A 16289-nucleotide genomic window follows, 5' to 3' on the forward strand; every position below is an offset into this window, starting at 1 on the left:
ATCTACTTATCAGTGAGTGCATACCTAATGACTTCTTTTGTGATTGGATTACCTCACTAAGGATGAGTGATATTAGAATTCTATCTGCTTTGATTTCCACATCTGTGAATGGACTTTCAAGTGTCAGTCTGTCCATCCCAGCAGAGGCTTCAAGAGTGAGATAATTCTTTAAAGCACATTTAGCTACCTATGTATCTATAGCCAATAACAGCCACCAGTCAGCTTGGAAGCAGTACTGACCAGCACAGGCTAATTGCTGCATTTGCCATTGCATGTAGATCTGGGAGGTCCTCTTCTCCAATGATCACACCATTTAATTTCTGAATGACAGAAATGGAGGAAGAAATAAACTGTTTGACAGTGTAGTGGATTAGAGAAAACAAGCTTCAAGTGAGTGCTTGGGGATTTCTTCTAGGCTCAAATTATGCTTGAACTTTATGGTGTTATTTTGGCTGCCAAGAGATATTACGGCAGTCTTACAATATTTATAGAGGGATTGACTGGGATCTTTAGGCTTTTGGAGAAAAAAAAAAGAATGTCTTGATGCTTCTCAATATGTTTTTATTATGATAATTAAAATTTATATTCTTCATAAACTATTTGTGCACCATCCAATCAGTGAAAATGCATGGCACCTATGATGGGCAGGATTATATTCCTTAGTTCAATTTTATTACACAATTTCAAATTTAAAATGGAAGGCACTGCATGTGGCAAACCAATCGCTTTGGTTTCTGATCAGTAGAAGCATAAACTGGTTAAACACTGAATCATATATGGCTTTTAACTTAATGGGCCTTTTAGCCAATAGAGACTAAAAAGCTGAGCAAGGACGCAATGATTCTACCACTTAATGATAGCTCAACATGAAAGAATTAAGAGATGAAAATTATTCATTTTCTAAGACATTGTTAAGCAATTTCTGTCTGACTATAAGGTGTAAATTTGTATGGCCAATCTGCAAAGTAAATGCTAATCTTATTTCATCTGATTTGAGATATATTTGCTGTGTGGTTAGGATAGAAGGATGCAGGTAAACATTCTTATTCCTAGCTCCTTTTACCCCTTTCCCCATCGAAAGCTTATGTAAGCATAAGATCACTGCTCTTTAAATGAACATGCCACAGTACCTTCTCAATAATTCGAACCATTGCTATTTTACAAGCTTGGCTGGATCACATGGATGAGATGGAGTGGGGACGGGGTGGGGTGAGGGTGGGGGTATGGGGGCAGGAGTGGGAACGGGAGCAGGAGCAGGAGCAGGAGCAGAATCAGGGGCAGAAGCAGGCATACCCAGCGGCAGTTGTGATAATGAAGTCTACTGTGTAATTATCTCAGTTTTTCTTATTTCCTTAAGTTTTCCACACTTTCAACTCATGTTTAGTATTCTTTTAAAACGATTTATTTATGACTTAAAGTGTCTCTGAATTATTCACTTACCTTTAGTCTCTTGGGTTGCTTCAATAAAAGTATCTAAAACTGAGTATTTTCTAGACAAGAGGAACTAATTGCTGACAGTTCTTGAGGCTAAGAAATTCAAGATCCCAAGATCAAAGCACCAAATTTGGCATCTAGTGAGAAGTCTTTTGCACATATATTGTACTTTCTTCCTGTGTCTTCTACATAGTAGAAAGGATAAAAAATATCCATCAACTGTTTTGTGTGTGTGTGTGTGTGTGTGTGTGTGTGTGTGTGTGAGATGCATGCATGTGTAGAGGGGCATGCTTAGTGTCTCACTATGTTACTCTCTGCTTTATTCTCTTAAGGCAGAATTTCTCAGTGAAACTAGACTAGGCTAGCAGCCAGTAAGTCCCAGCCATCTCTCCATCTCTGCCCTCTGTGCAACCATTTCTTGTCCTATATTTTATGTTTGTTTTGAGACAGGCCCCCTATGCTTGCCCCTCGAACACTTTCTCCATTGAGCCTCTCTCCAACTACCTTAACCATCTTTCCTGAACCTTACATCTTTACAACACTCCATTCCAGAATGTTTTAATGTTCAAATTTGGAGAGAAGACATATTTAGACCATAGAAGATAGACTTTCAGCTGCATTATACAGATTTGATGATTACAGAAGTATGCAGCAGTCAAACTCTCACATAACACCTTTTTTTTTCCTCCAGCAGATCAGGTTGACCGCAATACAGTTCTACATGTTGGTACGGTACAGTACTCCTGGTCATTCCCAAATGCTCATTTACTCCTTCAACCATGGGAATGCTTTATCTACAGCATTTAATTATCCTTTGCCATCCAAACCCCTGCCATGTGCTGTCCTATGAAGAAAAGGACAGATGGTTCTTAAGCACCATGTTTGTTTGTTTGCTTGTTTGTTGTTTAAAGGCTTTCTACATAGCTCAGGCTGGTTTTGTACTTAGGGGCATCCTCCTGACTCAGCCCCCCAAGTGCTAGGATCACAGGTGTGTGCCACTGTGCCTGGCTCAAACACTTCATGAATTTTGGTCTATTGTGATAGAGTTTTGTAAGTTTAATGTTTCTATCTGTGAATGAAAGTTCACATCTCAAGCCCAAGAAAACATCCCTTGTTTACTGTAGCTGTATGATCACACGATAGGGAAAATGGAAAGAGCAAAAGTAACCCCATTGTCTGTCAAAAGGAAAGACAGGGAAGAGGTTGGACATAGAAAGGTGTTCATAGTTGAAAGTGGGTGCTGTTCTGAGGAACTGTATAATTCTAGTGGGGACCCTAACATTTTCCCTACCAAGAGTTCCTACCTTATGGTAGTCCATAATATGTCCGGTGAGAAGTGCTCTTTGCATCTGTTTGACTTGTTATACTGTATGGAGTAGGAAAAGAAAATGCTGGGGTTCGTTTGCAGTTGGGAGCTTGACGCAAAGACATCACTGCTGCAAAAGAAATACTTTGAGTGTGTAGAAATAAGTGATTTGAAAATTTTTGTGTAGTGAGAACTATGCAAAAGACAGATACAAGAGGTTTGCTCGCAACCAGGAGTTCTAAGGTTGCAGGGGCAAAACACCACGTCTGTCTAAAAAATTGCTTTTGAAAATTCTTTACTTAGTCAACACAGAAACACACATAACTTTTTTATAAATGTGCATTGGTGTTTTACCTGCACGTATGTCTGTGTGATGGTGCTGGATCCAGACAGGTGTGATCTGCCATGTGGATGCTGAGAACTGAATCATGGTTGTGGTGGTTTGAATATGCTTGGCCCAGGGAGTAGCACTATTAGGAGGTGTGGCTTTGTTGGAGGAGTTTTGTCACTGTGGGTGTGGACTTCAAGCCTGGAAGCTGGAAGCCTAGCAACCTTCAGAAGAAAATGTAGAGACCTCAGCTCTTCCTTTACCACGTGTGGCTGGATACCACCATGCCTTGATGATAATGGACTGAGCCTGTGAACCAGTAAGCCAGCCCCAATTAAATGATATCCTTATAAGAGTTGCCTTGAATCACAAAAGAGATGACTCAGTGGTTAAGAGCACTGAATGCTCTTTCAAAGGTCCTGAGTTCAATTCCCAGTTAACCACATGGTGGCTCACAACCATCTGTAATGGGATCTGATGCCCTCTTTTGGTGTGTTGAAGACAGCTACAGTGTACTCATATAAAAATAAAATATATCTTCAAAAACAAACAAACAAAAAGAGTTGCCTTGGTCATGGTGTCTGTTCACAGCAGTAAACCCCTAAGACAGTGGTTCTCTGGAAGGACAGTCAGTGCTCTTAACTGCTGAGCCATCTCTCTACCCTCTTGGAAGTATGAATTTTGCCCCCTGCTCTAAACACTGGGGACACGGTGCGTCTGTGAAATGAATCTATTATACCTGACGACGTTGCATTCTTCTGGGCTAGAGTTTACATTTTTGGAGGATGAGGACAGACTGTACACAAGTAAAATAAATTATACATCACATAGCATATCCAATGATAACAAATGTTGTGTTAAACACACAAGCAGACAAACAAACAGACAACCTGAGCAGGCACGGGGAGGGCTGGGAAGCTGGAGTGGGAAGAAAGTGAGTGTGAACTTAGACAGGAACAAGAGTTCGGAGGGAAGGTGGCATTTAAACTACAACCGGAAGGAGATGAGAGAGCAATAGCAGAGCCACATCAGGTACAACCTCTGTGTACAAAGAACATCCGTGTCAGATCTCCTGATGTTTATGTGTGTCTGTTGTCTTAGAAACAGCAAAGTTGAATGGTGTGTGTGTGTGTGTGTGTGTGGCAAAAGTTTAGCTGTGAGAGTACAAGGTGCAGATGAACTTGGAGAGACATGGGAACAATTAGACACGCTCCAGTTGTGCATTTTATTATACCATTGCCTAATGCACTAAGTTGGTTATTCTACAGGATAATTTCTGAAAGGTATCTTGTGAATTTTCACTTCTTTTCAACTCAACAACAATGTGGTCGTCTTGGTCGTAATTGGCTCTGCTTACACTAAAGGGCCTTGCAAAGACAGGCATATGCTGAATGAATGAATGAATGAATGAATGAATGAATAAACGAGCAAGCAAATGAGGTAAGTTTCCCCTCTAGGGAATCCTCAAGCTGCCCTATCTTTATCGTCCTCCACACCCTTTCTCAGCTTGGCCTCTCTATTCACCCTGTCTGTTATAGCAACGTAATCTTCCTATGTCTTGTGCACCTCCTAACTGATATATTCTCTCCTGACTTCCAGTGAACCCAATTTCTACCTATAGTTGAAGGCCCAGGGCTGGGCCTGATGGCACATCTCTGTACTCTGAGCACTGGGGAGGCTCAGGCAGGAGGACTGGGTCTGAGGCAGGAGGACTGGGTCTGAGGCTAGTCCATGTTGTATGGTGATTTTTAGGACATCCTCTCTTACACAGCTGACAAGCTCTCCTTGTTACAGGGTGTCTTCATCAGCCTCACTGTTTTTTTCTAGGTGCCTAAAGCACCCTTCCTGTGAACTGAATAACCCCTTGGTACATTTAAAGTCCACTCTCCGAACACGTTCTGTGTTTGCAGAAGAATCTGTACATGAACACCAGCACTCTGGGAGGTTCTTGCAGCTTCGTAGACGCTGACTGGGTAAGAAAAGTTCAGTGACTTGACTCATTTCAGGCACAAATGAACAAAAAGTGGACCAGGGTCCAAGACATATCTCATACAAGACAAGGCCATTCTTAGACCCACAGATCTGTCAAGTTTAGCATTCCCTTTCTGTCATTTTTAGCATTCCCTTTCCGCACTTAATTCATTTCACTCTGCCAATCACCAGCGGCCGCGTCCAGGAAAGTATGACCCGCGCGAGTCGCCGTAGTGCCCCTCCCTCCACCACTCTGTTCCCGGCCAACATGGCGGCCCCCGAGTCAGCGCCGGCTTTGAGTCCCGGCTCTGCGGACGAGGAGGAGACGATTCTCTATGACTTGCTGGTCAATACCGAATGGCCACCTGAGACAGAAGTGCAGGTGAGCCGGGCTCTCTTTTTAAGGCTGTAGGCATGGCGCGGGCGCGGGCGCGGGGCGTGTAAAGCCACGTCGCGGTGCCACGCAGTGCAAGTGGAGCGGGGATAGCAGCTGTGTTGTCTCCTGGCAACGGCGGGGCTGCCGGGTCCAGGGCTCGCTGAAGGGTGTCTGTAGTCAGCCTTGGCTCCGAATTCGGCTGTGTATCCCCACTCAGGCTGTCACCCTCTCGGCAGGTCAGTGTCACTCTTCTTCCCTAGGTCCTTGTCATATCCGGACTTGCCTTGTAATCTTGTTACCTGTGGCGGGAGAATTTCGCAGGACTCTATCGTCCTTTAAAAGTCTCAGTAATACGCATTTACTAGTGTGTGTGTGTGTCTGTCTGTCTCTGTCTCTCTCTGTCTCTGTCTCTCTCTGTCTCTGTCTCTCTCAGTGTGTGTGTGTGATACACACACACACACACACACACACACACACACACACTCGGACCCCAGATATGGTGCAGGCTGCTGGGCATTCAGAGACAGTGTTTTCATGGAACTTGCAGTGTGGAGGAGAGATAGCCAATCCAGTGAACGTTTCTCATTACCAAGCCCGAAGTGCTGGCTGAGTAGAATGCCAAGGGAGTGGAGAGAAAGAAGCAGCGGTTCTCCAATTCTGCTGGAGACAAAGTTGTGGTGTTTGCCAACTTATGGACCCTGGAGTTACTAGTTTCCTAGGGAAAGCCTTCGGGTCATAGGGTGAAAGCAGGAGCCCAAGGCCCATTTACTTGACATACATGGTATCAAGTGCCTGGCATGCCCGTGTGTTAGGCCCTGGGGAAGCAGCATGGCTAGGAAGACTCTTAAATCTGGCCCAGTGAGCTCCTTTACCTTGTCTTCTGAGTATTTATTCTGCTTGTCTTCAATTAGGTCTTGTAATGGCAAAAAGCTGCATATATTGTTATTCGTTTCGGTTTCTAGTGAGTGACGTGGACATTTTGTAGATGATGAAATTGAGAGGCTGCTGCCGCCTTTAAGTTGGATAAAGATATCTAGCATTTCAGAAATGTCTGTAATACTGTCTCAATGCTTAGCACTATACGTTGATTAAAAAAACAACACGGAGTCAACTTATATTGAAATCTCGTTGTCCTCTGCCTTTTCTTATCTGCCTTCTTTATTGATTTCTACATCTGTTTCCTACAGCTGTTGCCCTATAAGCTCTGCCTGGGATCAACTTTATATCCCTCCACTGTGCCAAATTGTTCCCTGATGATTCCTTCATGTTTGTTAAGCGAGCGTCCTAGGGAGTAACGTATCTGTTCTTACTGATTACTTATTCATTTTATTCTTGGTAGAACTTGAAAGCACTCTACTCACTGTATTTGTTATTCTTTATTCTACAGACAGTGCCATTCAGTTTACGTTTGTGGACTCAAATTAATTACTGTAGTAGTTACATATCTGTGTTTTGTTAATAACATTGTCTCCATGGATACACAATAGGTAATCACTTTTCCTCTTAGTGAAATCTGTTTTAGGTCTCTGTGCCTGCCCTATAGACTGCATTGACTGGGCAATTAGTATTGTCTTTGTTCAAACCCAGGCCCCTGAACGTCATAGGCAAGTTCTCTACCACACAGCTCAGCTCTGCCCCTGTGGTTCCTTCTCTTTTCATTGGTGTTTTGATGTGGAAACTGTTTCTAACCTCACCTTGGGGTTCTTCCTGACAGGGATCTATGAACATAATTCTCACTCTTATTGCTACTACACACAGTTCATATTGCAACCTGTAAGAAGTTTTAAAATACTGATGCTGGTATTCAGTGCTCTGGATATAAGTAGAGAAGCATAAATTTAAATGTTTCAAGTATTATAAAATTCTCAACTGTAAGTTTTTATCTATTTATTTATTTTATTTTAGCTCAGAGGCAACCGAAAGCACGGTGCATCATTCATCATCACAAAAGCAATCAGAGGTAAAGAGGCCTTGCATTTTATGTATTATATAGTTCATAGACAGGTTTTTCTCCTTTCACAACTATGCACTTTACCTATGAACCAGGAGGAGTCTGAAAAAGAGTTGAGCATCAGCCTTATTGAACCATGAGGGCTTTATAATATTAATTAACAGATTGATATAGTTCTTCTAGGCTGACAAGTTAAGTGTTGTTTTATATTTATTTATTACATATTATATGTATGCATGTGTGTGTGTGCCTAAGTACATACATGCGTGTGTACCAGATGTGTGCCGGAACCCATGGAGATTTGAAGAGATGTAGAATCCCATGGAGCTGAAGTTATAGGTGTTTGTGAGCCATCATGAGTGTGCTGGGAGGGAACCAAACCTAGGTCCTGTGCAAGGGCAGCCAGTGCTCCTCGGCACTGAGGCAGCTCTCCAGCCCTCTGCTGTAATGGTTGGCTGTGGGGACTTGGCCACAGTGTTCTTTGGGAATGTAACTACCTGCCTTCGGGCCTTGAAGGCCGTCCTCAATTTACATCTGAGTTCCTTATGAAGAGAAAATTCAATTTAAAGAAATAGAAAATTTGTGGCTAGCTGTGATTTTATATAAGTTCTAATGTATTCAATTTTCATAATCATAAATGAAGTCTTGGTTTATTTAGAAAATATATATATAACTGATCAAAATAATTGTAGAAAAAACTGAAAGTATAAATACCGACATATTTTAATAGAATTTTCTTTATTTTGCAACTTAGAGATGACGTTCTTCAGACTTTTCTTCCGTGGTGTGCCTAGCTGCGTGCATGGAAGTGTGTGTGTGTGTGTGTGTGTGTGTGTGTGTGTGTGTGTAAGAGAGTGCATGAGAGAGAGAGAGAGAGAGAGAGAGAGAGGAGAGAGAAGAAAAAGGAGGAGGAGGAGAGTGTGAGAGTGTGATGATGTAAAACAGTTTTAAACCCTTTTAAAATTGGGTTTTCACAGACTTCTCCAGTTATTGCTTATATAGTTGCTACAATGTTCAAATTTATATCTTGATTTATATTTTGTATAGTTTTATTTTAAAGAGCAATTTACTATAATTTCTAGTAATGGCTTGATTTAACATCTCAAAACATTTTGAAATTTTGTAGTTGGGAAATATTTCAGTGTTTCAAAAACCATAAACTTGGATTTGTTTTGTTTTGTTTTTTTGAGACAGGGTTTTTCTGTGTAACCCTGGCTGTCCTGGAACTCACTCTGTAGACCAGGCTGGCCTCAAACTCAGAAATCCTCCTACCCCTGACTCCCAAGTGCTGGATTTAAAGGCATGTGCCACCACTGCCTGGCAAACTTGGATTTTAATATAAAAAGTTATATGATCTTGTAAAAGTTATAGTATATATTAAGTTGGCTTTATTTTATAAGTTGTTTACAAGTAACTGTTAAAGGACAAGTGTTTCTTTTTATTCTAGATCATCTGTTATTTTTGCGTCAGTACATCTGGTACAGGTGAGCCTTCAATTCTTACAAAGATTACTGTCTTCTGATTATTTAAGGGTTTGAATATCTGATTCTGGTGGAGATGTTGACATTCAGGCAAACCTGGTTTTTAGATTAGGATTTCAAGGATTTGGTGTAAGCTGATGCCACACACCTCAGTATACTTGCTAGTTCTTGTTCCCTTAGTCATTACTGATCATCTCCTGATGACCCCTGATTCCTCTGACGTGGGCTCAACTGCCTAGGAAATGCCCGTATGTTGGATCCGTGTGTTGTATGTGTCTTAACAACAAGAACAGTTTTACTCTTATTGTTACATCAGCTATGGTCAGTGGTTGAGTTGCTGTGTGTTACTTCTTCAGATTTTGCTTGTTGCATGCTTTTGAATTCTTTGAGTGTTGTTATGTTCAGCTGTGGTGCGAGTTTCAGCTCTGAAGGGGTGATGATATAAAACACTTTTTAAACCCGGTTTAAAATGTGCTTTTCGCAGACTTCTCCAGTAATTGCTTATATAGTTGCTACAATGTTCAAATTAATATCTCAATTTATATTTTGTGCAATTAGTTTTATTTGTACAGGGAAATAAGTAGTCTAATAAAGTGATAAACTTCTGCATTTGGCAGTGTTTGTAGTAGCTCTTTGCTAACCTTAAACTTAACAATTCTGGAGATAAGATAGTCCTAATATAGAGACCTTTGATCTCCTATAGAACTACTTGCTCAGTGGGTTTTTTTTTTGTTGTTGTTAGTTTTTTATTTAGTTTTTTTTGTCTGTATGTGTGCACATATGTTTATGTACGTATATGTGTGTATGTGTGCACATGTGCTTGTTGTTATTTCTGATCATGCAGAGTTTAGTAGGGAAGAGATGAATAAGGAAATTGGCTACGTTGGCCAGTGTATGGGCTGTTAGTACACCATGGGGTGTTTATCCCAAACACCTCGTTAACATTTCAGATGTCAAGTTAGTAGCTTTGGATTGAGGTTTATTCATGTTCAAGATTTATATCCTAGTATCAAACCTCTCTATAGATGTAGTTATTACTTTCTTCCATATGATTGTCGTAGCTCAGTTTTAAGCTAACTGTTATGTTGTGGTTTCAGCCCTGCTCCGTTTTTGCTTCCTGATGGACTGGTTCGCTTGGTCAATAAACAGATAAACTGGCATTTGGTACTCGCAAAGTAAGTATGTGTAAATTCCACTTAAAACTCTTCTAACTGCATTTTTGTCTAAATCACAACACAGACATGGATTTTGGGGGTCCTTGTAGCTTTCATTCTTGATCTTTACATATGGCCATTGTTTGACCATAGGGATTTAAGCTATATTAAGTCATTTTCTATGATTTTATACCTGCATATTAATTTAATTGTCAAACCAGAAGGTAGATAATGAAAGCAGAACGTAAAAAACCTGATTGTGTTGTAATTGTGTGCATGCTGAAGACTCAAGCACTCAGAGTAGGGTTTCTTTCCTTGTCTCCCATGCAGCAATGGCAAGCTTCTGGCTGCTGTCCAGGACCAGTGTGTGGAGATCAGGTAAGGCTAATGTGTCCCTATGCATGGAAGATGTCTTGACAAAAACAGACTACTACTTATACATAGGAATAAGACTTGAAATATTTTCCAAAGTGGTGCATTTGAAGGAATTTTTCTACAAGTTAATTTTGTAAAGTGTCGATCGTTAACTTAGAGGCGATGCTCCCTCAGAGTGGTTTGTGCTTTGCTCATCTTTGTGCTTTTCTGTTTACTCTGCTTACGCCTGAGAAATGATTTTTTTTTTAATGAAATGAAGATAATATTCTAGAAGTTTGGAACCAACTTGTTTGACTAGTTACTGCTGGTGGGTCAACTGTTTAGAGCAATATAAGGTATCTCAAGATATAAAACGAAGTCAGACAGCTTTGCAATAATGGCAGAAATGTGTCAATCAATGGTTATAGGTCTGTGAAAGACCAAGGTGGCATGATTACTGGACATCTGTCAGTGACATTCAGTGATTTATTCTCATCTAAAATACACCTCTAGGGGCTGGGCACATGGCTCAGTGGTTAAGAACACTTCTTGTTCCTGTAGATGACCTGGGTTCTCTTCCCAGGACCTGCCTGGAGGCTTACTGCTCCCTGTAACTTCAGTTCTAGGGAATCTGATGCCCTTTCTGGCCTCCATCTGTACATGTGTGCACATGGTGCACATAAACTCACTCTGGCATGCACATAAATAAAGACAAAACTCAGAAGTCATTGCAGTGTTGTGAAGTTTGCATCAACACACTAACTATTCTGATACTGAGGGCCTCTCTCCCTTTTCTTAGGCAAAGCTTACCTATTGATTGTCAAAATATAAGTGGAGGGCGTGGGTGATGGCTGAGCAGATAAATAGCTTGCTGTGCTATCTAAAGGAGTGGAGTTTGGATTCCTGGAACCCATGTAAAAAACTGTATAGTCACAGAGTTCTGCCTGGAATTCCAGTTCCTGCGGTAGACAGAAATGGGATCCCCACAGCAAGCTGGTTAACCATATCAGCTGACAATGTAAGCTCTGGTCTGAACAAGAGACCCTGGTGCAGCATATAAGGCAGAGGCTGATAAGGAAGATATTTGTTGTCAGTTGTAGGTTTGCACATGCACACGTATACACCTAAACATATGTGAATGTGGATGTATGCAGGCATTTACACCATGCACAAACAAGAGAAAAGTTAAGGGCAAGAGGTTTAAAGATTCTTAGATACTAATGGAAATGTTTTTCTGCTGCTCCATTGTTCTTGACTACCGCAGTACTGGTACCTACTCAGTTGCTATCACACTGGTCTTAGTTTTCTACTGGTCTTTGATTAGTTTTTCTTCCCATGTGTTTAAGCAGTACTGGATCAGCCTTTGGTCTTTTCTCTATCATTGGCTTCATGTGGGGAGATTTTCTGAGTCCACCCAAGCCACCAAGAAAATGATGATGGTCTTTGCACGCTAAGTAATTTACCCCACTGTGGCTGTATGAATCCTTCTGTGTTACTGTAATTTAACCCACTGTGGCTATATGAATCCTTCTGTGTTACTGTTTTTTTTTTTTTTTTTTTTTAAACAAGTTCTTTAAGAATTTTTTTTGGCAGTGTTTAAATTTGTATTTTTTGCAGGGATTGATAGAACTAGTTTGTTGCAGTTCTGTGAGTGCTTTGAGAAACAAGCTTTTTGTATATACCTTATTACACACAGCAGTCAGAAGACAACATTCACTTTTCCCAGGAAAAGAGAAGACGGATGAACTGATTCTTGGTATATCAGTCAGGGCATGATGTGGTGTGATCAAGATACTGAGGTCTGACATGTAGAGCTTGACTCAAGCTTCATGGAACTTATTAATACATTTTTTTGATGAAAGAATAATTGCAAAAGCTTTGTGTACACAAACTTTGGTGTGCAAATAGCTCCACCAGGAAGCCTTTGAGAGCACACTGTGTATGGAATGCCTCCCACCACAACAACTGTAACATTGAGCACGCTTACTGTTATTCTTGGTAAGTTAATGCCATGGCTGGGTGTTGTAAGTACTCCTGGTAACTCACGGAGTCCGGGCAGGTCTGAGAGGTTGTGCAGATTATCCTGGACTTTAAAAATGAGGAGATGGCACATGTGGTTAAATGCCCTGTACAAGAATTCAAGATCTGTTCTTCTCCCCTCAGGTTTTGAGTTCTGTGTTTCAGCCATGCTGTGGTTTGGTATAGATGCGGTGCATCCCTCTTATACCTTTAGCACTTCTGTTTTTTATGACTCCACCATGTGCCATCTACCAGGAGTATAGAGTGAATGAGAGTCTGCAGCTCTGATTGTATTGTGTTTTCTTTATAATTAGGGATAGTCTCTTTTTCTCAGGATGATATATTTCTACAAATATTGGTCTGGTGATGTAGCTCCATCAATTCCCCTCAAAAAACATCACTCTCTACTTGTCTATTTCCATGAACTAATACAAATTAATAGTCTACACGTAATGAATAAATGTGGTCTTTGCCTGAGGAATATGAAGAACAGATAGTAAGAGGAATTATGGGGGTGTAGCGTTGCTCAGAGCTGGTATTCTGCTGCTTTTGTTGAATGAATATAAGCACGTGTATTGACTTTGCAGTAACCAAAAAGGAATTGTTTCCCAGTAAGTGAGGAATGATCAGCAATGAAAAAAGGCAAAGGAAATTCCCCAAAGTAAACTGTGTCAGCAGCAATTGTTCTGGAAGTTTTGTTTGAGATAGGATCTCCAGCTGGCCTAGAATTTGTAATCCTTTTGCTTGGATAACAGATGTGTGCCACTATATTGGGCTGTTCTTTAATTTTAAAGACACTTGCTCTTTTTGTTCCACTTGCATTCTATCTACAATAGTGAAGAACATTTGTGTTTTAATTACTTTAAACATTGCAAGACAGACTACCTAATGGGACCAACTTAGGTTCAAAGAGTTTATTCCGGCTCATAGTTCCAAGGAGATGCAGTCTATCCTAGTGGGAAAGGCATGATGGGAGGAGCATGAGGCTGCCTGGTCTTATGGCATCAGTAGTCAGGAATCAGCGAGAGAACAGAAAGTGGGCTGGGCTATATTATATAACATCCAGGCCTTCCTGCAGTGACTAACTTCCTTTAGTTGAACGTCCACCTCCTAAAGGTTCTACAACGTTTTCAGACACAGCTACTAACTGAGGACTAAGTGGTAAAACACATGGACATGTGGGGGCCATTTCCTATTTAAACCACAAGGTACGATGTAAGATTGTCTAAGTAATGATTGTAGTAATGCTGAGAAGGTGTTTCAAGTGTGGGAGTTGTTTCTAGTATCATAGGTCATTATTTGTTGTTAGGAAGCAGTTAAAATGGGGAACGGTTACTGAGAAAAGAGACATGAAGAGCTGAAGCAGTTGAGTTTTTAAGAGGTAGGCCCCCTTTTCGCAATAATACTTGGGATGCAGTTTTCCAGTGTTGTGTTAAATGCTGTCAGTCATTTAGGATGCTGTCCTTAACTTGCCTGTGCTAGGGGCTGACTTTGGATAAAATAACAATTTGTGAATTACTCTTTTAATTGGTAATTTGCCAGCAGCTACACATTATAATTGGTTAATATGTTTCCTTATTTCTTAAATAGTGAAGTAATAATTCCATATGGCTGTGGGTTGTTGTTTATATGGGGACTAATTAGAAGCTGTGAAAGAACCCAGCAAAGACACGAAGAGACTCTTATGAAGACATTTGTAAATATTCCCACCCTAGAGTTTGCTTAACTAAAGTGAACGATGGATGATGTTTTAGCAAAACCGTTGTTTCTATAGGCTTTCCTCTTCCCTAGCACAATAGCAGCACTCCTTACCATCACATTAAGGATGAAAGCAACACACAGTCAGTGTTTTCTCTAAGTGGTGTGAGGTGCTGTCGTCCCATTTTATTTAAGGGAAGGGCAACGGTAACCCTTGGTCTCACTCACAGAGACTGAGCTGAAATCAGGTCACTTTTGTTTCTGAGTGAGTTCTTTTTGCCTCATTCCATGTGGGAGCTGATCAGTGTGTTGTCTTAGATATTTATTTCTGTATTTATGTCTGTAGTCATAACAGCATTTGAAAATAGCTAAAATATTAAAAGTTTTGTAAACTATTTAAAAAACAACGCTTAAATAGACCCTTTAGAAATAATAGAAAATACAGTTCAATAGAAAGAAAGAACTAGAAATTTGTTTGACTCTTCAACTATTTTACTATTAATATTTTGACACACCCTCTTTAGAACTTCTCTCTCTCTCTCTCTGTGATTAGATAATATTGTTTATTCTATTTGACACCAATTTCCAAAATACTCTTGTGATTTATAAATTTTAATTTACATTTTACAATTTATGTTACTTTTCCCCCTAAGTAACCCTTGAAATTAATCTAATATGAAATCATTTCATGTCATGTATGATAATTGCATAATATTTCATTAGATGTGCACAGCAAAACTTAACAAATTTCTTTATACTTGATGCGTTTTTCTTCTTTATAAGTTAGATTGTATTTGTTTCCTTGATACCTATATAAATCTAATTATTTTCTGGGAATAACTTTGTAGAAGTGAAATTTCTAGATCAAATCGTATAGATATTAAAGTTTTAGGTAAATGTTATTAAATTATGTTCTAGAAAGTTCACCAGTTTTTGTTTTGCATACAGTTTGTTCTAATTATACTGCAATGCTATGTATTTCAAGATTACAGATTATATACAGGTCACTGGTTCATGTATTATAACCTATTTATGTTTGTGATTTATTAAAGTATACATCCTATACCTCTTTTTTTCTGTGTGATAGAGTTTGTAATATGGTGTGGATTAGTGGTTCTTAATGGTATCCATGTGTGGAGGTTTAATTAATAGTCTTACTTGGGTCCCGTTCTTGATGTACTAAGTCCGACTCTTGGGCCTTTGGTAGAGGCATTCCTGCTATATCATAAGACAGTGCTTCAGCACACTTGTGTTGGAGCTCTGTGCTCCTGCTCTAGCCCCATTTCTGTAATGAGAAGATTGCTGTTAATGAGAGACTCCATTTGAGACACTAAACCACATCTGTGTGACAGAGGGATGACTTACTCTTACGTCTAGGCATTGTCTAGACCACAGGATCTCAGGTGTTTCATAGAATCTCATATTGGTGTCCTTAGGTGAAACTATTGTTTTTATTTCTCATATATTTGTAGGTCTGCAAAAGATGATTTTACATCAATTATTGGGAAATGTCAAGGTAAGAGTTTCCAAAATTTTGACATATGAAAAAATATCAATTAGTAATGGTTTACAATGTTCCTGTCAAGTGCAAATAGATATTCCAAAAGAGTTTACTAGTAGAATTATTTTTATGACTATATTAAACTTACTTAAATTATAATTATTCAATCTTTAATCTTCTTTAAATATTTTGCTTTGATATATATGTTTTAGGACTTTGAAACTTAAATTGTGTTTTAAAATATTCAAGACTTTTTTTCTGAAAGAGTAATTTGTAAGTGTAATCTTCTATTTTGGAATCAATGCAGGGATAAATATTTAGTTATAAGTTCAGAGTTCTTCAACAAGAACTAGTAAAAAAGGATGGGATTTGATCTTTCTTTACTAATACTTATAAGTTTAAGATTAGATATTTTATTTAATTGTCAGAAAGCTAATGGGAGTCTCTGGCCTCATTTGTATTATTAGTAATATGCATATAATTTTAAAATATTAAGTTATAGAGAAATTATGTGAGTTAGTTATGTACACCTTAACATGATGGTGCATGATAGCTCCTTAGAACATGTGAAACAGTAACTATTAGGTACTGCGAATCTACCTAAAACTTGTCAGTGATTGCCCCTGGCTGTGGAACTGAGTTCTTATTTTGTAACTCAGGATTTAGGATCACCTTAGCTTACCCATCTGTCTTAGGGTTCTAAAGCTATGATGCGA

At 39.6% G+C, this 16289-nt stretch overlaps 1 protein-coding gene across 7 annotated transcripts in view; it reads left to right on the top strand.

Moving 5' to 3' along the window:
- The first annotated feature begins 5257 nt into the window (after positions 1-5257).
- Positions 5258-16289, top strand: part of Nbas (neuroblastoma amplified sequence) — a 368280-nt gene continuing 357248 nt past the window's right edge. For 4 of the 7 annotated variants that reach the window (XM_011243895.2, XM_006515215.2, XM_006515216.2 and 1 more), the window contains exons 1-6: positions 5259-5421; positions 7321-7375; positions 8814-8850; positions 9945-10022; positions 10332-10379; positions 15545-15588. In XM_011243895.2, the coding sequence (XP_011242197.1) occupies positions 5308-5421; positions 7321-7375; positions 8814-8850; positions 9945-10022; positions 10332-10379; positions 15545-15588 (376 nt within the window). In that variant the 5' untranslated portion in view covers positions 5259-5307. Of the gene's footprint in view, positions 5422-5477; positions 5652-7320; positions 7376-8813; positions 8851-9944; positions 10023-10331; positions 10380-15544; positions 15589-16289 lie in introns of those variants that run through there. The other 3 variants (XR_003950086.1, NM_027706.1, XM_030246924.1) reach the window with 3 other exon arrangements.

Source organism: Mus musculus, chromosome 12 (genome assembly GCF_000001635.26).
Source record: "Mus musculus strain C57BL/6J chromosome 12, GRCm38.p6 C57BL/6J".
Taxonomy (NCBI): Eukaryota; Metazoa; Chordata; class Mammalia; order Rodentia; family Muridae; genus Mus; species Mus musculus.